The 25,672-nt window shown below is 38.6% G+C and overlaps 1 protein-coding gene across 1 annotated transcript in view; it reads left to right on the top strand.

Annotated features, from left to right (window-relative positions):
• Window positions 1-6,102: 6,102 nt before the first annotated feature.
• The window catches only part of smpd3 (sphingomyelin phosphodiesterase 3), a 47,374-nt gene continuing 27,804 nt past the window's right edge, over window positions 6,103-25,672 (top strand). The window contains exons 1-2 of the mRNA XM_077568829.1: window positions 6,103-6,333; window positions 23,970-24,631. Of these exons, the coding sequence (XP_077424955.1) occupies window positions 24,330-24,631 (302 nt within the window). The 5' untranslated portion in view covers window positions 6,103-6,333; window positions 23,970-24,329. The remainder of the gene's footprint in view (window positions 6,334-23,969; window positions 24,632-25,672) is intronic.

Below are 25,672 nucleotides of genomic sequence, written 5' to 3'. Positions count from 1 at the left end.
GCCCTGTACCCTAACGATTTACAATGGGCAATGATAATCTAAAAAATGTTATAGGGCCTACCAGGAATTGGCAATTAACAATTTTTTTCTGATTGCTTAAACCTGTTGACATTATTAACATTTTTAATTCTTTATTTCATATTTTAACCATGTTGAAATGTTTTATAGATGTGTAGAGTAGGTAAAATAGTGTTGAACTCAGTATAATTTGACCTTAACCTAGTTGGTACCTTGTTTTGTCTAAAACTCCTTCTCAGTGTTCTGCGCGAAAACATATTCTGTTCGTGAGAGAGAACGCGCACACACACAGTCCCACAACTATACTACATTAGGAGCTGTCAAGTTCAACTTGTTTGTGAGATTTTGTTTTGGGATAAAGCACGAAAAGTACCCTGAGAGTATATTTTGTCTAAAAGATGAACACAGCTGTGAACTGTGTACTGAAAATTCTGTTATATAACATATTGTGTGAGAACCAATCTGTTTTACTTATTCATGATGGGAGGAGAAAAGGCGTTCTTCTTCTGACTTGGATTCTATAAAGAGCCCTCTTTCCCAAGGGAGGAGGCACGCGCTCCTTGACTGACACAATTTACGTGGTATTCAATGATGTGTGACCAGAGATTCTCTGTAATAAAATCCTTGCAAGGAGTCTTTCTCGCAGAGAAGTTTATCTCCGATTTTTTGGAACACGCAAAAGAGGACAAATTATTTCACCTCTATCAAACCCCAACAGCGATTCTTGTACAATTTCTAAAACTATTTTATTTTATTTTTCTGATGGCTTAAGCATATTTTTTTCTAACTTTACTTTTCCTTCAACCAACATGTTCATTACAATCTGCACCAATCCACATTCTTTCCCTGCCCGAGATGTCCAGGCTGCATCATCTAGCTCCTTCCAGAATTTCTCTTTCTCTTCTAATTCACATCCTACCTGTGGGGTATAACCACTAATTTCATTAAACAGTGCCAGATTCATCACACAATCTGACACACTTTTCACCTCCGGGACATTCTTAACTAACTCTTCTTTCAAACAACCCCCTCCTCAATATCTCTTCTCATCTACATCATGGCAAAATCAATTTGAACCCTGCTATTAAGCTTCTAACCTTATTGCCTGCCCACTTGATCTCCTGGAACACAATTTATTTATCGTTCTTCTAATCATCGTGTTAACCAACTCCCTAGCTTTTCCTGTAATTGTCCCAACATTCAAAGTCTCCATTTACAGGCCAATATTCTGTACTTTTCCCCTCTCCTTAGTCTTCGACACAAAGTAGCTGCATTTCCACCTGCCTACAGATTAAAGGCGCCGATGGCGGTCATTGCGAACCCAAGCTACGACCCATCAGGTCTGGAATTCTTTGGATGAATGCTCATAATTGGTTGGCAAAGTTTTAAGCCGGATGACCTTCCTGACACAACCCTTAGTATTTACCCGGCCTTGGGACTGGCCTACAGCTTGCACCGGCTTGTGCCCCATGTTGGCTGCTTTTGATAATAATACAAATAATATAATAATACAAATAATAATAATAATGATAATAATAATGCCTTTATATGGAAGCCTTGTCTTGGGTATAGGTACTGTGCATTGCACCACTATTTTCACTGTTTATAAAATTGCCATCATTGCAATCTGTCACGTGAGGTGTGGATTTAGGACACAAACACAGACAAGACACGGCAGTCGGGAAATAGTGTCATTATATACAAAAATACAAAGTAACAACAGAAAGCAGGCCTGGATTCAGATGGCTTTGAAGAAAACATTTGATCGACAAATCTTCACCAAGAACTTTGAGAGGGCTGGATTCCGAACTTAAAAGTACAAAGTAGCCACATGCACACACTGCAGAACACATGAAAGACAGAAAAACGTAGGGTTAAGAAGACCTCAACGTGCTGAGCGAAACATTAGCTAAGGAACCTCAACATACAGACAAAAGTGTGACTCATAAAATTTCAGATAGGGGAAGGCACGATTCTATATGACAGAATAAAAGCCTATATAGTAAAATAAGAGTGCCTAGACAAATAGCATAGCAACTGACAACATTCTCATCGTAAGGGACATTTGCATAAAACTAGACAAACTAAGAGAGGCTAACTCATCATCGTCAAACATTATTATTAAAGGGCCATAGCAACTGTATAGCAACTACAAAAATGAAAGAAGACCAGACAAAATAAGTCTGACAAATTGCATAGCAACTGACAGCATTCTCGTCATAAGAGACATTTGCAAAAGACTAGACAAACTAAGAATGGCTAATACATCATCATCAAACATTCACATCATAAGGGAGATAGCAACTGTATAGCAAAACTACAAAATAAAACTGTCAAATAGCATTGCAATTTGCAACTGAAAACATTCTCATCATAAGGTACATTTGCGTAATACCAAACCAATAAGAGTAGCAAACATATAATCATCAAACATTATCATTATAAGGGACAAAGCAACTGTATAGCAACTACAAAATAAGAAATAACTAGACAAAATAAGACTGAAAAATAGTAGGCCATAATTGGATGTCGATCTGCACATGACAATAAATACATGTTGACAGAGTTATGTTAATCCATTCAAGGCAACCTTCCCATCACCCCTCCTCCAATAGTATTAGCAGCCTGTAGATGTAATCTGTCCATATGCCTCCATTACTGAGATGAATTATCAACATAAATACTTGGCTTCACTGTTAGACAATTGTAGGCAGGGCACTTTGGTCACACATAAAAAATGTATGATGTGGAAGAAGAAGTGACCTAGCTGGTGTAGAGTCCTAACCCTAACCTATAAAACACGCCAAATCTAGTGTGAAAACTTAGAGAATAGTGCAGTTATTATAGTTGTAAGGTAGAGTATAGTTACTGACAGACACCAACATGAAACATCAGACAACAGTATTTTCTCTGAAACAATCAAATGACATAATGAAAGTGATTGACTCAAAACCATTTGGGGTCTCAACCTCTCAGTTTAAGAAAGCCTGACTGAGCATTCATCTATACAAAAATAGACCCTATTTCATTGCAAATTTTATGTACAACATTGGTTTCATTGCACTTACTGTTTGGATGAGGAAGAGAAACAATCTGATTTGTGAGCCACCTAGCCTATAATGCTACATAATGCTCACCATCGATTTTTTATTTTTTTTTTACATTTACCTCATTGAGCATTAGACCCCCACAATGGCAAAAGCTCTAAGCCAACTATTGTTCCTTAGATGCCCACTACTGTAGTGCAAAGTGGAAAACACACCACATTATAAAGTGTGCAAAGCACATGACCACTGGACAGATATGTACAACCTGGACGAAGCTTGCCGAGAGGATGTGAATTTGAATTAGAATTTAAAGTTTAAACAGAGTGTGTTCTTACATTTTTATTAAATTATGAGGCGTGTGCTTTGTGACAAAACTGTTAAGGTATTGCAAAGGATGAAAATGAATTAAACAAAGCAAAGCAGAAACGGACAGAAAAGAAGTAGGGTGGGGTCATCGTCATTGCTAAATGAGGCCTTGTAATGACAAGGCGCCTTGGAGTTTAAAGTTATAATTACTGCAGAAGGGTTATTCTGAAGAAAACTTGGAAACAGTCCACCCTCTCGGCTGAAAATTACTGAGTGGATGTGGATGGGAAAACTGTGTGTGTGCGTGTGTGTGTGTGTGTGTGTGTGTGTGTGTGTGTGTGTGTGTGTGTGTGTGTGTGTGTGTGTGTGTGTGTGTGTGTGCGTGTGTGGTTCCGAGAGTCTATGGGATTGTTTCACTGTTCACTTGTGTAATTCACAGCTGCGTATAATAAATGCTAACGGTACATTCATTCATCATTGTTAACTAGATAAAATTGCATTTCACCTAATTTTTCATAAGTTTGTGTGTTTGTGTAGTGTGCATGGATGTGCGCGTGTTAGACACTGTCCGTGTAAAGTCGTGTAATTTATAAAAACAAAGTTCTATTTTTGAAAAAAAATCAACATTCATTCCATCTGTATTTTTATATTTACAGTGGGAAATTGGAAATACATGTTCAAAAATTTACATTTTTATTTTTGTTAAAACATGTTACACTTACATTTTCTCATCAATACTCTAAATTGTAACTCAACATTCATTGGTGAATGCTCTTCTGAATGAGGTACTTAAACAAATCTGGAGTTAACATAAAATGAGTGAACACCATTGTCATGGTGGTAACCTGTTTTCACTACAATGGTGTTTGGAACCTGAAAGCCAAACACTTGAAAAAGCGTTTCCAAGTGGAAACTTCACATTGTATATCAATGCTCAAATGGTAATTGTAGCCTATGAAAACAGATTGTATGCACTTGTGTTTTGATGGGTCCATCTGGCGAAGGGGATTCACACACAATTTGATCCCAAAAGAAATTTCCTGAAGTGTTTCTGTACTTCCACCACCAACTGTTGGCCAAGCAATTTGTCCAGTTAAAATGTATGGAAATAAAAATGGTCTTTCCCCAGACCCAAATTATGTTTACCTTGTGTTTAGATAAAAGGGAAAAAATAACCCTTGTGATAGACACACTGAGACAAAAGTTTGCATATTTTAATCCCTACCCCACTCCAGAGCGGTAGATTAAAAAGAAAGAGCACTTTGATGGCGAAGAAGATGTAGTGGTTAAACGCCACACAGTTCGCTACATAAAAATGGCAAGTCAACCTTTTTTTCAGTACCAGATGAGAGAAAATAAGAGACACAGCATGTTTTCCTTCTGAACACGCCTTTGTGGTTGACCAATACTGGGAAAAATGTTCTCCGGTAGGCCAAGGACCAGTAATTAGTACAGGGCAAGTGTAGTGTGTGTGTGTGTGTGTGTGTGCGTGCAGTTCACATACTGTAGTATGAGCCCAGCAATAGCACAAGGAGCCTCTATTCAGTAACAGTAATAATCTGACACATTACTAATCACACAGTGCAACTCCTCATTAAGTTCCATACAATCCCTACACATGTATGAGGTACCAGACCAAAGAAAAACATTGTAACACAGTGAACCATAGGGCAATGTATCATATTTAGTAACGTCAACATTTAAGGCAAGATTGACACTACATGCCTCACTATAAGGAAGTCAACCATATGATTTCTTCCAGCCAATCACCATCACCTTGACCCAGACAACCCTCAGGCAAGGTGAGGGACCAAACCACTTTTTTCTTTTTTCTCTCTCTCCTTTGTCTTGGAAAACCAATTACATATTGATCCCTTGCATAGTTGTGGAAACATTAGTTTAAAAAAAAAAACATTCTACTATCATCATCTAATACAGGAACTGTACCAGATATTTTGCCTTTTCAGTTTGACTGATGCTGTCAGAGAAGTATTTTTAAATTAAATTTATTACAGCCGTTGTTGATCTTTGCAGTAGGCAAACATTTTTTTTTTTAAAGCTCGCGTTGTTGTTTTAGCTTTTTCTCACTGACTGGTAATATATTTTAGCAAACATTTGCGACTACTTGACTTTGAGTGGGAATTTTGACATTTACTCAGAAGTGCATGTTGACGTTCAACGTTCATAATGTTCATGTTGATCTAACAGACAACTTTTTACATAATTCAACATGACTTATTAATTGTTTAATTATGTAAAAAGCTGTCATTTTAGATAAATAGGATTATTTAAAATACATTAATTGTTTATACACTGAGGTTATTGTCATTATAAATCGTCAATAAATTGTCATTTTAGATAAATATGAGCATATCATGAGCATAGTAGTCATTCTGTATAAAGACATATTAAACCAACAACAATATCTTGGATCAGCACACAAACACCATCATAAATACAATATGAGCAATTTGATTGTGCTATTGATTGTCTGTTCCTGTGAAAGACCTACACCGACTCAAAATGTTTCTTTTGTTTGGTTTGTTGAATAATATATATAGCAAGCATAAGTGCATTTAAAATGTAATATTATGCAATTGAGAAATGCAGTGACTGCTAGTCTCAAACTATTACGTCTCTTTGTTAATGGTTCAAGTTCTCTCTCTGGGACGGTCAATGTGAGAGTAGGCGTGGCGTTGTGGCCAGGCAGTGACGTCATTTGGGAGCTGTTCGAAGCCGTGCGGTGCTGAACAGATAACGCGCTCGTCGTCTTTCTCCTTCTCGCAGTCTTGCAGCTCACACGGTCTTTGCCCAGCTGCTGGTTGGGGAAGGTTGGGCTCGCACACGCTCACTGACTGTTCATTGAGGAGACGTATCACACGCGCGCGCACGAGCACCGCTGCCAACCGCACGCACGGCGCACACCTTGCCTTCGGCAAATGGAGGAGAGATTCCCAATACGGTAAGTAATTTTATCTTTCTCGTGCTCTTTTTAATAGAGCACAACTAGTTGATTGTTGCTGGTGATGAACGGTTGATTATTTACCAGTCAGCTCAGCTTCCTCCTAGCCGTGTGTTGAAAAGCATTTTGTGACGTGTCTTTTGTCAGTGAACCTCCAGCCGCGCCTAAAGCTCGGCGGAACCGCCGGGGCTTCAATATTTGATTCATATTTACATGAAACATGTCTCTCTCTCTCTCTTTCTCTCTCACTCTCTCTCGCTCTCTCTCGCGCTCCCTCTTTCTCTCTCTCGCCCCCCCCCCCCCCCTCCCATTTTTCTCTCGTGCGTGGGTACAGCCCAGAGAAAGATAATCAAAGTAAGACAAATATTGCAGTGCCCACTCGTGTTATTTTTGTTTCCAGAGGGCACATCATTAATTCCGGTGGGGAGAAAAAAACACACTGTTGAAAAAATACATTTAGCTCCTCCCAGTTATTTTTTAGATAAATGGCGATAGCGCTGGTAATTATTGCATCTTTCTTAATACAACCATACCAAACAGGATATCACAGAGAAAGAAACAAACTATTAAATTTAAATACTATAGTTAGTTTTTCCTACAGACAATATGGTCTGAAATACACTTTTCATCTCCAAATTCAGATGTCTTTGTAGAGTATAATAATATGTAAGGCTCTAAAAGATTAGCTGGTAAATGTATTCCCAACGATGTGCACCCTCTCTTTTCAAAGCTCCTTTCATGTAGGTCACATGCACCAGTGTAACCATGAGGCAAGACCTCAGACTGTTTTTGCGTTAGTCGTTTCATGCTAACTCAGGTGTTGCTGAATGTCTCTGTTGGAATGGTAGCAACACCATTCATATCTAAGGGCAGTCTTCTATGTACTCTATAGGTTGAAAATAAAACTGGAGATTTTACTACATTGGCAGATAATGACAGTATAATGACAATGACTTTAGTGTAGAAGCAATCAATGTTTGTTTGTTTGTTTTTTTCTGGTGGGTTTGTTCCTATGGATCAGACTTGGACCTGAAGCCCAGTTCTTCAATGATTATTTTGAGATATAACAAAGCTTGGGATTTAGTTAGGACACCATAATTTCTTTTGATTGTGTTGATAATAATGATTTTACGACACCCTTCTTAAGGAGAACCAGAAGGTTATGCAATATGTCGACATCTTTCAACATAATCTTGAGACTAACCTTTACAGGCTGTCATGTACTGTGCTTTGTGTTGGCTGTTCCCATCAAAACTCTTTTAGTCATTGAGGCATTATTTGCCTGCTGTTAAACCCCAGGCGCATGAACAAACCTCTTTGATTGAACTCCATTAATATTGCAATTAAAAGCCCTCAGCAAGTGCAACATGCTGCACTGTTAAACCGCATCAGAGGAAATGAGTGCTGGCCTCTTCAATTACACAGGGCACTTTGCCATGTCTTTGGGCAGCATAACAAATAAGATACAGTATGTCATTGTAATCAGTAACAATAAACATATTACAATATTTTTTTTTAATTATTCAAAATGGAATAAACATTGACAACATATTTATTATATAGGAATAATACATGATCATGTCTCCATAATTGGGAACAGTACTGATTCTCCAAAGCGATCATTGTGTCCAGCAAACTGGTAAGCGAGCAGACATGTTGGATGGAGACCCACGACACCTGATAGTCGAGGGTCTGGTTTCTGCACCTTAGTGCCGGAGGTAAAGCATCAGGAAATGTGGACAGCGTCATATAAGATAATAATGCGGACTGTATATTTAATTATCAGGCAAGTTTGAACACTTTTAAGCAAGGGACAGTTCTACAATATGAACAGACATTTTAAAAGGAACAACCATGTCTACTTTGGGTTGACTCACGAAAAAATGCTAGTTAATGTGTCATAAGAGATTATTATTTATCCAATTTCACTTAATTGGTCTGAAAATTGTATAAAGTGTATCAAGTTGTTCATCTATTACCGCCAGCGATAAATAGTGCCAGGGAGATCAATTATAGCCTCGTCCACTAGATGGTAGAAAGCACAAATCATCTGCAAATCCAAATTTTGTTATTCATAAAACGGAATAATAACGTTGTGGTCAACCAAACAGTCTTTTATAGTACATCATTTTAATTTGTACATTATGATTAGTATGTACTTTTTGTGTTATATTCCATTTGTTTATATACTGTGCCTTGGTTCTACAGAGTGAATTTGTAGAGTAGATTTTACTCTAAAAAGACTATATTCTATATCCCAGTCCAAACAGAGTAAAATATATAGTTTTTATATCATATTTACATTTTCTCTGAATATTTTACTCTCTTCCAACTGAAAATTTTACTAGACTGGGACCAAATATAGTCGGTCTTTTCAGAGTACAGTAAATTGTACTCTACAAAATTTACTGTGTATCAAGGTTAGAAAACACTGGTCCAAAGGATATTTGCATATTTGTATTCAAGGATCTTTTGTCACTGCGTCTTCCGGGTGGATCATCTTAACGATTGAATCAATCTGCCGTAAAGACGTCGTGCGTGCTCCTTCCTAGCTGCATATTTCTGACTGCATCAACCTTTGCTAAGCTTTTTTCAAGTAAATATCACTCTCCATTTTTACAGTGTAGGCGTTTCCCCCAGATGAGCAGCAGAGCTGGAAGGATGGTCTTCCACATGCGCATTTTTTTAAAAAGTGAAAAAGGGACATTTGGCTTCTACTTTTCGAAAAAATCCTTGAATACACCTTTAAACGTTGAATACTGGAGATCAAATACACCCTTAGATGAGCAAACATTTTGTGTGCAAGCTTACATATTGAAGAAAAAACAGCAGCAACAACAACATAGGAAAATATAGCATAAAAGTACAGTAGAGCATACAATGACATGCAATACAATTTTCAGTCAAAATAAATTTTAAAGTCGCAGTGTCACATTATGAATCCAAGTTTGAGGCCATATGATCAGTATTTTAACCTTCCAATGATATCCTTCTACTTACACCGTTTTTTTGCATACCTTTAAAGAGAGCATTTCTCAATCTTGAAAGGTGGGCTGTTACTTAACACTGAAGTAAAATGTGTAAAATCAACACCTCCTCCTCCTCAACTTATATCTGATACACTGCACGTACACTAAAAAGCAAAAATCTATTTTCCCTCACATTGTTGCTTTGTGTAATATTAAACCGAAAGCAAACTGTTACTTGAAAAATTACATACATAAGACATCATCCTGACGTAAACAACGTGTTATAAATGCTTCATTCAAAACGGTCCAGTGTGGACAGAGAGGAATTCTTTATGTATAACTGTGTGTTTTTCTAGTAAAATTCAAGCATTTATCCTAAATAATGTTTGCACACTTTCACATAAGATTCTCTATTAATGTAGACAGCGCATCTGCGGCAGAGTACAAATGCTGGCGGATCCTGATTTTCATGCCAGGGCAAGGCTCGCTGTGCATGTTTGTCATTTTGGTAGAACACCTTCTCAGACCATATCTAAGTACTGACACAGGGTAGACCATTGGTCATGGGTGATTTTGCGGAATTTGATCAGGGTGCAGGCAGACAGATACTGAGATCTGTAGAAGTGTGGTGGATGTCAGACTGATTTCATTCATAAATTTGTGAACATTGGGAATCAAACCATCTAGATGCAGAATTCATTAAGATCTATTAAATGCATTATTATTAGTAGCAGTTGTAGTAGTTTTTTTTTTTTATCAGCCCATTGGAGATGGAAGAAGTCCCTTTGATTGGCCATTCGCAGAAATAGAGGCCTTTCTATCTCTATTCTACTTCCACCATTTTGCATGTTCTGAATAGCCTTTTTGTTTCTCCTCATTCCACTAAGCATATTTATGTTTGCATTTGAGTTGTTTGTTTCTGCCAGGCCAGTGGTGAGCTTTTTTCCCTTGTGGAGAGGCTGCTTGGGGCAGTTTTGTCGATAATGATGAATTTTTTAAATCAGCTTTTATCAACCGATTGCAGCCAACTGAAAGATTAAGAAGCAACAGTATATTTATGGCACCGTACGCAGTATTGTTTGCATATTGGTGAACTGAATATTACAGCTTAATTTGACCTGCTTCAAACAGTAGTGTTTTTGTAGTTTATGCAAATGTTTGAAAGTGACTCGGATGAACTTTTTCCTTGGAAGCTTAACTTACCGTACAACGATGCTTTCTCTTCACCACCGGTCAACACCCATTTTCCCCCCAAAACATATTCCACTGCGGCTGAATGGTAATATTGTACTACATGGAGGTGCCTGAATCTCAATCGATCTAACTGTACTTTGAGCTCAACTGAATAATTTGATACACAGTCAAATATATGCTTATATATTCTCTCAAATTAGGAAAGTAGTTTTAACACTCTTCTCAATCACCTTTGGAGTTACATTTGAACCTTCATTTCAACATATGATGTTGGGACGTTACGTTGCATACAGTACACCTGACCTGAGTTCATTGTGAGATTTTCCATTTGTAAAGTGCATACTGTTGGGTGATATGCTGTCCATCCGTTTCAGCACAGAACAGATCAGACATGCAGACACTCTCTGAAAGCCTTTGGGATTAGCTATTTCATTGGCTTGTCACCCTGATCCTCTATTCAGTCGGCCTACTTTTGACCACATCTGGTCATCACATTGCAGGGTATGCACAGCAAAAGAAGCCCTTTAATCTGCATTAAATGAAGGGCTCCCAAGTACCATTTGGCAAGCTCTGAATAAAGCTTTAAAATTTGCTGTTGGGAAATTTTGTAAATAATTCTACGCGAGTTTGACCCGCAAATTGAAATCTACAAGATGGCATGTTGAGCTGTAATTAACTTAATGTTACAATAATGTATTGTTTAATCATCAGCATACTTTGTAATTAGTGAGGCAGTAGTTGCTTCCTGAGTTCTACTGTGGGCTTGACTGAGGCACGGAACTCCCAAATTAATCAAAGGCACATCATCAACCTTTGATCTACCGCCTGACAACTTCACCTGAATATGTTTGAGTCTTGTTGTGCATTTTAAAACAAATCAACTGGAAGAACAGTCATTTGGTTTAATGACAATAAATATTGTTGAGATTGTTTTATATGTATAATAATCAGACGTGCTTTGAAATACAATGACATATGTCGGAGGACATGAATTTCTCCTTCATGCCCAAAAAGTGAGCAATGTAACCGAAAAGTTGGTCCATGTTCAGGGAATGCATAGAGCCAACCTCTTCCAGAGCCTGAAGGCTATGTTGGACACACATTTAGTGTTCCAGCCACTATATGATTACAGCATTTGACTGTTTTAGCCCAAATTGGACGTTGTAGGACTGATTAGAGACGAGCTTTATATTAACATACACTTACCGTCCGTCCTCCACCCTCTTCCTGGTCCTTCTCACTTTCATCTCATGCTGCATGTTAATTATGTCCAAAGTCTGGCTCGCGGGCCTCATATGCAATCCGCAAATCGTTATTACATTTTTAAATGTTAGGCTAAATGTTAACATTAAGCTTGTTCTTGTCTGTATTGCACTTCTTTTTACACTAGGGTGCTGCTCTAGCAAGAAATCGGCATCATTATTAGTGTGAAGCATAAGAGTTGAGTATGAGAATGTTCCAAGTGCACTGAGAAAAACTGAATCACGAATCACAGTTGTTTTCTTTTCAGCTCTCAAACTGTTTCTGTAATCAACTGCTGTTGTTTTTCTTGGTGTACCCATTTGACATGTTACACTTTTCACTTAGTTTCTCTGTTTTTCCAGACATTCACAAGGTTCAGACTGGCTGTAGTCAATGTTTGGGCAATGGCACTAAGTGTATTTTATATTTTTAATCTCAACTAACAATTACTTGGTCTCTGCTTTTCATATTGGTAACACTTGTAATAGTATAAACATAGTCTAGGTGACAAAACACAAATCTGAGGGCTGAACCCACAAAAAAAAAAGCACTGCATCTGCTGATAGCTAGCTAGTGTACCAAGTAGCATGCAGGCTAACCCATTCAGCATTTAGGATGTGTGCAGCGAGGACCACCTACTTCACAACATCAAAGCATGCAATAAACGACGCAGATTCTAAGTCCTCTCAATTTACTATTTAGGTAAAATTGTATTTATTTTCCGGGAAATACACTGACGTCGGCACAATTAGCAAATTGGGATTTTAGGAGCGAGTCAAGCTCCGAGTCACAACACAAATTGTTTCAGTTTACAGCTAAAATAATGGAAGAATGTTTTATACAGAGAAAAATATGTAACAAATATGAGGAAATGTACAACCTTTACAGGCATAATTTTTCATAAGGCCTTTGTATTACTTTGCATTAGATTGTGCTAGTGGTCATATTGTTGTGGCTTGTCTGCATATCTTTGCCCACAATGATTGATTAGTTTCAGTGCATTTAATAAATAAAACAAGACAAATATCAAAGTGGCACCTGCCTCTTACTATTATTATTTTTTTTATATATATATACATGGCTGTCCATGGGAACAATTTAAGCACTCCTGCTGTACAGGAGGCTTCTGCCTTCAAATGGCTAGCATTATGACTCCTTTCTTTTCATCTCTAATGGATGCCATTCTCTCGTCTTTTCTCCTTCCCATCATTCAGACTACCATATAACCAGGCTCATTTACCAGCAACATGAAATAATCTCTCTGAAAAGTGCCTGGTTTAGATATTTTCTTTTTATTATAAAAAATTTTTACCCTGACGAGGACCACATTTTCAGTTACCTCTTCAATAAATACCACCGTAAATTGAACAACCTTTTGGTTACCAGGGTTTCTAGATTGCTACAAAAAAGAAGGAACACTTCATTTGGAAAGTCTTTATGTGATCCTTTTATTACAAACACATTTCAAATGGTCTGCTTTCTTTTTCCATGTCCCACAGTTCTAGGCGAAATACAGACCTAATCTGCACAAGATTATAAAGAAGGGAAGCTAGTAACTATAACAAAGGGTACGTACTAGGTAACTGGAATACTCAAATTAAGTCCCAAAAGTAGAAGACACGAGAACAGGTATATACAAGCTATAGAAGTGAGCAATGCGGAAGAATAATCTGACCCTGCTGATCATCATGGCCAACAGGTGTGCAGCAGGAGGCTCCGCCCACAGCCATCACCCAGGAAACTGTGGGCCATAGAAACGGAAAGCAGACCAGTGAGAAATTGGAAAAATGACAGTATCGACCTTTTTCTTTTTCATGAAATAACCCAATTGAATCTCTTTAGCGGGTCATCACTTTGTAGCTTTGTCATTACTTCCTGCAGGAAATGACAGAGGTCATCAGAAGTCCAGTTTGGATGTGGAATAGAGTGAGATTGTATGGATTTGAAAATCCCCCCGAGGATGAACTCAATGTGTCTTTTATTGTTGTTGGATCTTTCCTGAAATATACTAGCCATTGTCATATTACATCATGTTTTTTGGTCCTCGTTGTAATGACTCACAATATGAGGCAGGCAACCTAGACAAGGTCAACTGTGTCCAGCAGACACACACACATATACGACACAGAGGAGATTATGAATATTAAAATTGTTAATAAGGCATATCCAATCTGTTGTCATAAAAAAAAAAAAAACACAAATGTATGGATGTAGAAACATCACAAACACACACCGACTATCATCCTCGCCAAACTGCAGTCGGGTGGCGATGTAAAATCCAATGATGAGCAGAGGCATCAATTGAACCAATGTTATTCCAGTCTGATGGCTGCTAAGCCGTGTCATTGTATGTCAATATCATGAATCAACTGGCAGAAGTTCATTTGCTGTGGCTTTTAGAAATTGATGTTTTGCGTTGCACGAGTCCCACGTAGAACCTCATCAATTTATTTAAACGGAAAAAATCTTATAATAAGTCATTCTAAGAACTGCAACTGAATGAAGCCCCTTCTAATGGCAATTCTGGACACTGCTTATTTCTCAGAAGCTATATTTAGTGTGTCCAGATGTGCAAATATATAGTGAGCGAATGTGTGCAGTGGGGGTAGCTTGCCTGCTGCTTTTGGCAGGTCTGTGTGAACAGACTGTGTGAACACAGAGAGATTATGTTTCCACTTCGGGTCCTGCCTTTACCTCTACGAAAGGCAGAAAGCAGGATTTGGGTTTGGTTGAGTTAATCTTCTATTGTGTGGTTTATATTTGGAAACAGTGTGACTACGTACAGTATGTGCGTGCTGCCTGCCAGTCATCCGCCCCGTTTATTGATTAAATGATAGAAGACTACATCATTCGTTTTTCTTCTTATATACATGATTTGGTTGAAAGCAACATTATCAATTTAATATAAATCAAAGACTATTATTTTTCCCAAGCCAAATAAAAAAGTTACATCCAAGTAACTTTTTACCTTGGAATAAACTAATTAAAGTCAATTTTATTACTTTACCCCAAATCAAATTTCTGATTCAGTATGAACAAAATTTAGGGCAAAAAAGCCTAATGGCTCTATTTTTCATGTCTGGCATGAATCCGGTGCGGCACGCAACATAATTGCGCAAAAGTGGGTTAAACTTGATGTTGGTCATTTTGCAGGCCGCAAAAGGGAGAGCTGCGCTGCTGTTGGAGTTGTCACAAGTGACTTTAATCATGACCAATCAAAGCGGAACTTTTCATTTATTTTCAGTTTCTGCATACTAACACTGTGAGAATTGTTACATGAAGTCGTTTATTGAAAGTAATAATTTCCATTCAAAACAGGATAAAGTTTGTGAAAACAACTGCACATCAGTTCCACCATGGCATTGTACTGTAGCTTTAGCCATTTAAGGCTATGCTATGTTGTTGGGCTTTGGGTGAGTGTTTTGAATTTGGTAGTGTGAGGGTCAACTGCTTTCAGAAAGCAGTCTTTCGTTTGATATTGTTTAATTACAGCTCAGATTGTTACCACACGTGTTTGTCCGGGCTCATTTGCTTGTTAGACAATTTGTTTAGTTGTTGTTGTTGTTGTCTGACATCTTTCGGAGGACTGCCCATGGGATATTATAAATGGGATATTCTGCCTTATCCATCATCTTCTTTCTCCTTTTCTCGCTCCATCCTCACCTTATCTCTAGTTCATATGTTGCATATGGCTCATATTTTAAAATTAATAAATATATTTTGAGTATATATATTGGCTAACTGTCTTTTTGCATCGAGTTTATAAGATGGACAATATAAATGATTCTTTTGACGAAACCAAAAAAAAAAAAAACAGCTCAGTGGCCCGTTGGTAGAGTGTCTTCCCTGAGACTAGGAGGTTGTGGGTTCAATCCCGGGCTGGGGCATACCAAAAGTTGATAAAAATGCTACCTGTTTCCCTCCCTTCTTGACACTCAGCATTATGGGTTGGAATTGGGGGTTGAAATGACCAAAAGATCCCTGAGCGCAAGCCACTGCTACTGCTCACTGCTCTGTCAGGTGATGGGTCAAATCTAGCGATCAAATTTCACCCCACTTAGATGGGCGTGACAATCAGTGGTCCTTTAACTTTAGAAAATGCGAGAAATATTAATTTGGTTACACTTAAATTAATGAACTGGTGTCAAAGTGAATATGTTAATTCAGTTAAAAGTAAATTAATTAGTTTGGTTCAGTAACTAAAATATTAAGAAAATAATTTGGATCAAGGCACAAAATTATTATAAGAATTATTGTTTACATCAGCATAAAATGATGAGTCACTCAATTTTGTTTCTGTGAAGTCAAATATTTTAGATGTGATATCTGGACATCTTTTTTTTGTTTTTGTTTAACTGAAAGTAAATTTTTACAGTGTAGTTGCGTACTAGAGTCCCGACATGGTGGAAGTACATCTGCTTGCCATCCTCTATTGCTCGAGGTCATTAGATCGTGGTTAATTTCTTTTCAGAAAACAAGAAAATTGAACCAAATATTTTATTTATTGTGAATTTCATTTCAGGGGTAGAATTGAATGATCTGTTTAACTAAGGATGTAGCCAACTTAAAGCTACTGAACGAAGAATATTCCATTTCGAATCGCTACTGCCACCCGCTGACGAAAAATGAAACTGCAAATACCGTTCTTCACACACACCACGCACATTACGTCACATCCGCAGACAGGGCGTGAGAAATTCTAACCCAAATTCAGTCTGAAAACTATTAGCTAGAGGTTTGCAGTAGTACCCATTGTGAACAACTAAGGTGTTAATCTACTAATTAGAAGGCATTTCACTCATAAATTGTCCGTTTATTGTAACGTTATCTTTGGGGAAAAAAGTTCCATATTGCAACTTTAAGCAGAGGTGGCATTTATGACCATTATTTTAAGAGTGTGACAATACTGTAACACTCTATTTTTGTGTGGTTGGGAGTGTTGTAGTTCCAAGTGAAGTTTGTGGGGAAAGAACAGCACACGGAGGGAATGGCTCCACAGCAAATTTTATTCAGTAGCCTCACTTCATAATGACAACCACATAACGGTCTCAATCCGTCCCATCATTCGCCTCATCACCCAAAGTATCCTTCCTCCAATACAACTCAATCACAATAGTTACCCGAATAAGAAACAAAACAGGTCCACACAAACGCATACATCACTGTAAAAATAAATATTTTTACAATATAATACAGAATGTATGGCTGATAACAAATAAGCGTAGAAAATATTGAGCTCTGTAACTTGTGTGACATAAGAGCACAACCGCGTGCAACTCACCTGTAAATTTCATCAAGAAAATAACAAGAATCACAACTATTGTCGCTGTGACAACTTAGTTGAAAAAAAAACACACACATAAAATGCACATCAGCACTTCTTCCTGCTGTGGCCTTGCCGTTAAGGCACGTCTGTCTATCAAAGTGACAGTAAGGAAACAACACAATGAAGTGTTAGTGCTGGCTGTAACTGCACTACTTATTGATTGGAACTAAAAGTGAAAGGACGCAAAAATAAATGGCAAATGGGAGCTAGTTATGCTTACATTTCCGTTTTATCACAGAAGCAAATTAAGCAATTCTCTGTCAGCCTATTAAGAGACATGTGTGTGTCTAGCTCCACCCTAAACAAACATTTGTACAAGGACTAAGTAAATAAACACACCTATATGAAAAAAAATAATATACAGTTACGTTATTATACAATATACACAAAAGTGTAGATTTGACATTTGCAAGCCAAAGAATGCTTAGCAGGTTTGTCCTTTGAGACAAGATGTGTATACCCAATGCTATTCAAACATGACTTTAAAGAGTCGTGGATGAACTGGCACACGGAAGGGACCTCAAAGAAGTGTTTATAAAGACCACACAGTGTTTTAAGGTACAGCACACAATCTTTCATGATCTGCGTGGACCACAGGCCATGTGGTAACCTCAATTAATGTGTATAGGCTGGTTAGGAAGGAGAGCGGGCGAGAGGCAGCTCTGTACAGTAATTAGTGAGGTGCTGAGGTTAAAGATGACATCTGGACAGGGTGGGCTGCGCTGCGGTGCGGCATGTTAACCCGATTTTCAACTTCCTCTTCATTCTCCTTCTATTCTCAGCCTCACATGTGGTCAGTTTTATATTCAACATGAGTTGCTGCACCAAAACTGCTGAGTGGTTTGAAGACAAGCAGATTCTTCAAGTACAGGTAGAAAGGCAATATTGTGTTTTGTGTGACCATAAAAAGTATCCAGAGGTAAAAAATTTATTTGTAAAAATACCATTATACTCAAACAAACACTCGTTCATGTTTAAATCATGAGCTACAACCAGATTTAATATCATGGTTTTTATGCATATGTATTATCAGCAGCTGGATTTAATGGTGTCAATTTAGTTGTTATTTTGGCTCACCACACGCTCTATTTACTTTCACATACAAGCTTAAATGACGTTACCTTAGCACTGAATATTTTTTCTTCATATTTCTTTAATTCTTGACAATAATATGTTCTATGCAGCCCCACTAGTCTGAATACAGTATTCTGGTTAAAGCTACTGAACGTAGAATATTCCATTTCGAATCGCTACTGCCACCTGCTGACGAAAAATGAAACTGCACATACCGTTCTTCACATACACACCACTCACATTACGTCACATCCGCAGACAGGACGCGGGAAATTCTAACCCCAATCCACTCTGAAAACTATTGGCCAGAGGCTTGCAGGAGTACCCATTGTGAACAGCTAAGGTGTTAATCTACTAGTTAGAAGGCATTTCAGTCATAAATGGTCAAATAAAAAGCTTATTGTAAAGTCCTTTGGGGGGGGGGGGGGTTCCATATTGCAGCTTTAGTACTGTAGTACAGTTTTTATCAATATTAGAAGGCGGCCATTTTGCTACTTGCTGTTGAGTGAAAATGACATCACAGTTGCGCAGGCCTCAGGTAACAACCAATCACAGCTCCACTTCAGAAAACAGGTGAGCTGTGATTTTTCATTGCCTGTGATGTCATCTTCAGTCGACAGCAAGTGGCAAAATGGCCGCCCCCTGGATTTTGCTTCACAAGTCATATTCCACAAATGAAATATTAATCAGAATGTCATGTTTAAACTAATGGGGTCACATTCAATATATTATTGTTGAGAAATGTTGAAGGTTGACTTCCCTTTAAGTTGCTGGGCCTCCTGAATAGGGTGGCCACTTCTATCAGGTCAAAAAAGAGGACATATTTAAAAAAAATAATAATAAGTGTTCCCTCGCTATAACACGGTTCACTTTTCACGGCCTTCCTGTTTTGCAGATTTTTTTGGTGCAATTTTGCATACAATTTTTTTACAGCAATTTACCTATTATATAACATTTATGAAGGTTTGAACATTGCGAATGTTTAAACAAGAGAAATGTGAGAAAATGTAAATGCCTTGATGAGAAAAGTGTATAAACTGTGTGGTGAGGGAGCCTTAAAACATTTATAATGAATGTAAAACATGAAGCTATAACTACTTCGCGGATTTCATTTATTGCGTGTATTTTTTGGAACCTAACCCCAGCGGAAAACGAGGGAACACTGTACATCAGACTCACGGTGTATTTTGTTTTGTTTTTTTGTTTTTATTGTTCATTTTTCCTTTCGGTCAATCATAGTGACAATTTACAACAATCACTTTTCATAAACAATCATACCTGAAAAGAAATATAGCTGACGGGATGAATCCGAAGCTTATCAATTCTCGTTCCCAGAATGCAAAGGGACGCAGAAAATCAGAGTGGAATTTGTAGACAAGTTCATTGCCATTCTGTTTGAGGCGATGTTGGATGCAGCTAGGTCGTTCTTCACCTGTGACATGTCATCACAGGCCTTGGACAAGTCGGCTTGCACTCCAGTGATGGTGCTCAGAGCCACAGTGGAAATTTCCACCCGGAACTTATTTTTTCCCTTCATCAACAATAAAGTTTTGCATTGTTTATAGATCATGTTTGCGTAACTAAATGGTAAAATGTATCAAAAAAAAGTCAAACATCTTTTTGACAATTTATTTTGTTTACAGTACCATGTTTTTAACCCATTAAGGCCGGGAGCGCGTGACCGCCCTTCTACCGTTAAAGTCGGGAGTAGTGACATGCTTCCGTAAAAGTGCAACGTGCCACAAAAAATAATTTCTTTTGAAAAGCAAATAACAAGTAAAAAATGTCTTCAATGAAGACGCACCTGCTGCTCGTCTCACTTTTAAGCTTCACTGTCCCGAGCCCCAGGTGGCGGAGTTGTCACGTGCTCACGTCCACATCACACCGGCAAAGCATGCAGAAACCAGTCTCGACTGCTTTTGGCCAGGAAAATGTTAAAAGATGTCCGGCGTTTGGGCATTTTTGCTAGCACTGCCTTTTTGCTGCCTTTTTGCTGCTGTCAAAGAAGGCGGCGGGGAAATGACTTAGCCAGATAGCCACACATGGAGATTTGTTTACATTTATTGAACCAATGATATATGAGATTTTTAACTGAAGTAACTCTTGGCCAATCACAGACCAGTTGTGACAACCGTGGGGTTAGGCTGATGTTGGGTCACATAAAATCAACCGCGGCTTATTTTCTAAACAGACAGGGTATCAAAACAGACAGGCAGACGAGTGAGTGAGTGACAGCCATCTGCTAAATTCCCAAACACGCTAATCCAAGCCTACATTGAAGGGGAAACTCATAGTTTTTGTTTGAAATAAATCTTTTGTTATACAAATCCTGGAACTTTTCTGACACACATTGTATGAGCTGTACAGTAGATGTGTAGCCGTATGTGTGTGTGGACTGTGGAGTGTGCGGGTGCTGTATTTGCAGGCATGGACTGCGAAGTAGTAATCTCCTGTGTGGTCATGTTTGCACAGCAGGCAGTTGTTAGTTTTAATAAATGTAGAACAAATCAATAAAGAATCATCTATACTGTGTCTGCTATTGCCAGCAGTGAGAGCTAAGGGATCTCTGAGGGTGATGGTGCATATGTAAATTGTGTGCTAGAGCTGACTTACTGCGTGTACTACAAGTGAATACCCGTGTAGAAATTCATTGCGGGTCAAGGTATGATGCATTAATGGACCGAGAATAAACAGGGTCTGTCTGGATTCATGCCACGGTGTCCTTGATTGGCCTACACAAATAAAGGTTTATTGTGGGGGAAGAGCTACTGCCTCCTTTGGTCTTCTGTTTTGGTGCGAAAGAGTTTGTCAGGTCCGAGTCTGTAATTAAAAGAGTCAAAAGCTGTGCTGGAGTTCTACCAGTCACACATAAAACGTTTGCCTGATGTAGCCACTTGACTCTATCTCTATTTACAAGTTGTCATTTAAAAAATGTTATCATCGTATTTATGTTATCATTGTGTAGCTGCCTTTGGCATAAGCTCCATGCTAATCAACAATGTCTTGTATGATAATCATTAACCAGCTGCGTCAAGCCAGATGGGTGCCTCCTGTCCTGTCCTGGTGTTTAACATAGAGACGGATGATCAACTGACATCCGTGTGACGTATAGCTCCACTACACACTGATTGCTTTGGATTACACAGAACAAACATCAGCTCTGCACACAATCCACATTCATCTAAAGGTAGACACAGGCGGTGTCGACGCACAAGCTTCGTCAGACCGCAGCCTATATGGATTGCTGCCCAAAGGGATATTGGGTAATTGTAAGTCATGATTATAATCAATTGAATATGAGACGAATGAGTAGAACTGTGCATTGCAGTTGGCATGTAAGCTGTCAAGATGGGAGAGATGTCGTTTAAAGAAACCATTTAAGATCTGTACCAGCAGATCTTATTTTACAAGACAGGGCCATGTAGTGACCACTGTATGAGTGAAGATACATTTTTATAGGAAATCAGACTAAGGTGACAGGAACGGAGTATCAAACTCAAGGATACTTGAAAATGTCACAATGGAAGCGACTGTCAGCACAATACTGTAATGAGTAAACTGAGAATTTTCTGAAGCATGATATAGTGCTGACAGCATAGTTGTGCTTGAGGACCTTTGAGATCATCTCACCACTCTCCAGATACCTCCAGATTAGTAGCACGGACCTACTAAATACTCATCGGTTAGTATTGGGGGCCCAAGACAGCTTAAAGGGGAAGTCAACCCAGAAATCAATTCTTGACAATAATATGTTCTATGCTGCTTCACTAGTCTAAATACGGTATTCTGGTTAATATTGCGTTAGTGGAATATGAGTAAAGCAGCAAATTCTAGCAGTTTTTATCAATATCAGAAGGCGGCCATTTTGTTACTTGCTGTCGACTGAAGATGACATCACAGTTGGTCAGATCTCAGTTAACCACCAATCACAGCTCAGCTTCAGAAAACAGCTGAACTGTGATTGGTTGTTACGTGAGACCTGAGCAAATGTGATGTCATCTTCAGTCGAGAGCAAGTGGCAAAATGGCCGCACCCTGAGATGGATAAAAACGGATGGATTTTACCACATAACTCATATTCCACAAATGTAATCAAAATGTTATGTTTGGACTAGTGAGGTCACATATAACATATTATTGACAAGAATTTTTTAAGGTTTAATTCTCCTTTAAAGGAAAACAGCTGGGAAATGAATCGTGTCACAAATGCAGCCAATGTGTTTGTGAAGTGGGTTAAAAAAGAGCTGGAGAAGAACGGTGCGTTTTCTGTACGGCCACCGCAAGGAATAGAAAGCATTCGAGTCTGCGTGTCAATTCACACCAGCTGCAGTGCACTGCGTATGCGGTGCGGAAGGAATGCGGCGCTGCGGAAGGTTTCCGCAAGCTTTTTATTTTTTCTGGACGAACCCCCGTGATCTTGTGGTCTGGCGGGTGCAGATTTCCGGACACGGACAGCTCACGCGGTGTGAATTGCAGTCCATGCGGATGCCGTATGGAAAACGCACCGCGTCGAATCCGCAGTCAGTGTGAATTGGGCGTTAAGTTGCCTCATTTAGCGCCTTACACTGTTAGGACTGTAGAGGGGTTGAGCAAACTATTTGGTAACTACAAGTCCTGTAAAGACTGCAATTTGTGCTTACCATCCTCTCCCAGTATAACCTACCGAGTGATACATATCACATCATTGCATTGGCTTACAATTTCACTGACAGTCTCTTTAGCCAATTTGCTTGTGAGAGGAGAGGACCTTCTCCACTCTTTTTCAAGTTTGTATGTGATGAGTGATTGACACGAATGATAAATTAAATTCCCAACAAAGCTAGTCCAAGATGAAAACCTGCCTTTCTTCATTGTAAAGTATCAAAATGTTACGGCACTCCCATATTTTGAGTGTGTTTATTCAATATATAGCAGCAAACATTACAATGTGTGACAGCCAAAACAAATTGAGCTCCATCACTACAGTCACGTCAGTACTGTACAGTTACCAAAGGTGGCTGGGTTGCCATGACAACAGCCTGTTGAGTATTGCCTGACATCAGTGTGTGTGTGTGTGTGTATTGTAGTACTGGCATGACATATTTTTTATATGACTTCTTTAAAATAACTTACTGTTGAATGAGGCATGAAATCACAAATTTTATCCCAGATTTAGTTGACCTGTTTCTTTATGCCATTATGATTGTCCAGTCCATGAACTCAGCTCCTTGTCTTGAAAACCTCTGACTTCTGACTTCAATTCAGGCCTGGGGTGGGGCAGCGATGCGTTTTCCTCTATTTTGTTTTATTTTGATTCAATCTTATGTTTAGTGAAAGAGTACTGCCAGCAGACATATTTGGCACAGCTGTCTTCCGTAATGTGAGCCGCAACTACATTGTTTTAGCTCGTCGCAACAGTACTTCTAATTAGTAGCTCCTCAGATTCAGACAGCACAGCAAACCGTTTTTCTGTGGTATGCAAGCCACTAAGATGCATGTCTGTCACTGCATGTGGAAGGATATAAAGTCAGTGTCACTCCCTTGGCAAGGTCAAGCTTGACCTCTGACTAAAAAGTGTAACTTGTGCTTTAGCTTAGCTTTCATCTTTTGTTAAGTAGAATAAATTGAGCTTGTGGTGTAATTTCATTTTATTTTATTTCATTTTTACATTTGACAGCATATATACAATAAAAACTCTGAATGTGCTGAGCTCCTGTTACTCGAGTAAACATAACAACACATCTTAAAAAACACACACAAGCATTCTATTTCAATTAAAAAGCAGTCATTGATTAATTCTGTCATTTATCTCCCCCCTCCCTCTCTTGCTCTCTTTCTGCCATCAATTTGTAGGTCCTGAGAAAATGGTGCTGTCAAATGGCTACATCCTGAGGTCACTGGAGTCCATGCAAGAATAGCTCCATCGTCAAGGAAAACAAACCTATCATGGCCAAATCCTCTTCCCAGACTAGACTAACTAACTTGTGTGGATGGCATAATTGCTGAAAACTACCTATGAACATAAATATGCAAATCATGTAGTAAAGCTTTTTTTTTCAAATTGAAGGGTCTTTTCAAGATTTTTGTTTTGTTTTGTTGTAATTGCTCTGATTAGTGTTTGCTTACAGACATAACTTATTTTTTAATCTGTGAGTGTGGACAGTGTTTGAGGTGCATAAAGTGACAAGACGTTTGTAAGAATAAGAGCGAGAGATGGTCCTCCACATCACCCCTTACTCCAGTTCCTGTCTTCACTTCCTGGATGGCTTGTCATGGAGCCTGGTGTTCCCCTGTTACTGGCTCCTGGACCAGCTGCTGGCCTCCTGCCTGGCCACTTCACTCGAGAAGCGCCAGCGTTCTCAGGATCCGTGCTCCCTCCTCACTTTGTGTGTCCTAATAATGGTGCCGCTTTACTTGCTCCTTCTCCTCGCCTCTCTGCCTTTTGCCCTGCTGGGCTTTGTCATCTGGGCTCCTCTGCAGGCCGTCCGTCAACCCTACCTGTACACCTACCACAGGTTAGTCTTTTTGCCATGCTTTTTAGTCAGTAGATGTAAAATGTGTACATCTTGATTTTTGTATGCTGCTGCCATCATATTTCTCTCTTAGTGTTGATCTCCATTTCTACTTCTATATCTACTGTACATAATGTGCAGTATTACAAGCATTCACACCCGCAACACCTACATTTATATTACATGTTGAATGTTTAAACCAATAGTCAAGTCCTTTGTTTGTGTTCTTTTCAGCTTGTCAATTGCAAGGTAAAATGATTGTCCCAAAAAGTTTGTATTATCACTGCAACACTGCTAGTTTACATTAATCTCTTTAGAGTTCCAAAACAAATAAATTGCTAATTTAGTCACGTGACGTTGAACTGCATGCATCAGCAACATTGTTTTATTTTTATTAATAAATTATTCATCTTTATCCAAGGTTGTTGGGAATTGGTTTATTAAAACAAAGAAACAGTGATGGGCTTTTGTTTTCACAGTTTTGTGACTGTTTTAGAATCAAGGCAAAAGTGGCCTGTGTGCTCTGAAGTCAACATAAGCAATTGGTGCAAAATGTTATCCAATTAAGTATTTCAAACCTTTAAACTTTCAAAACAATGTAAATAATTTGTTACCGTTAACAGTGTTAGTATTGGATGGGGGACAATAGGCAAGGTAAGGCAAGGAAGCTTTATTTATGAATGGATCTCTAATGGATCTATTACTAACTGCTGACTTCACTTTAGTTGCCAATACAGAAGTCACATTACAATAAAATGTCAAAATTAGACAAATGACATAAATCAGCCATGAACTGAACTTTTCCCAGAAGTCGTGAGTTAAAGGCATACTCAACACTAAATCAACTTTTTTTTCTCTCTCTCTGATAAACGGGTGTCTACTAATGCTGTCTACATGTCCTTGTCATTATTTTGACATTGTAGTGCATGTTTGTTTAAAGCTTGAATTTGGGTCAAAAACCGTCTGTGTGGCGCCATGTTCAGGTTAAACACTGGGATAAACACAATTTGGCTGTTTTTCCTCTAAAAGCTGGTTCACAAGGCA

The sequence above is a fragment of the Vanacampus margaritifer genome, chromosome 6 (assembly GCF_051991255.1).
Source record: "Vanacampus margaritifer isolate UIUO_Vmar chromosome 6, RoL_Vmar_1.0, whole genome shotgun sequence".
NCBI lineage: Eukaryota > Metazoa > Chordata > Actinopteri > Syngnathiformes > Syngnathidae > Vanacampus > Vanacampus margaritifer.
The sequence above is the reverse complement of the archived record's forward strand: the minus strand, read 5'-3'. Positions and strand labels throughout refer to the sequence as shown.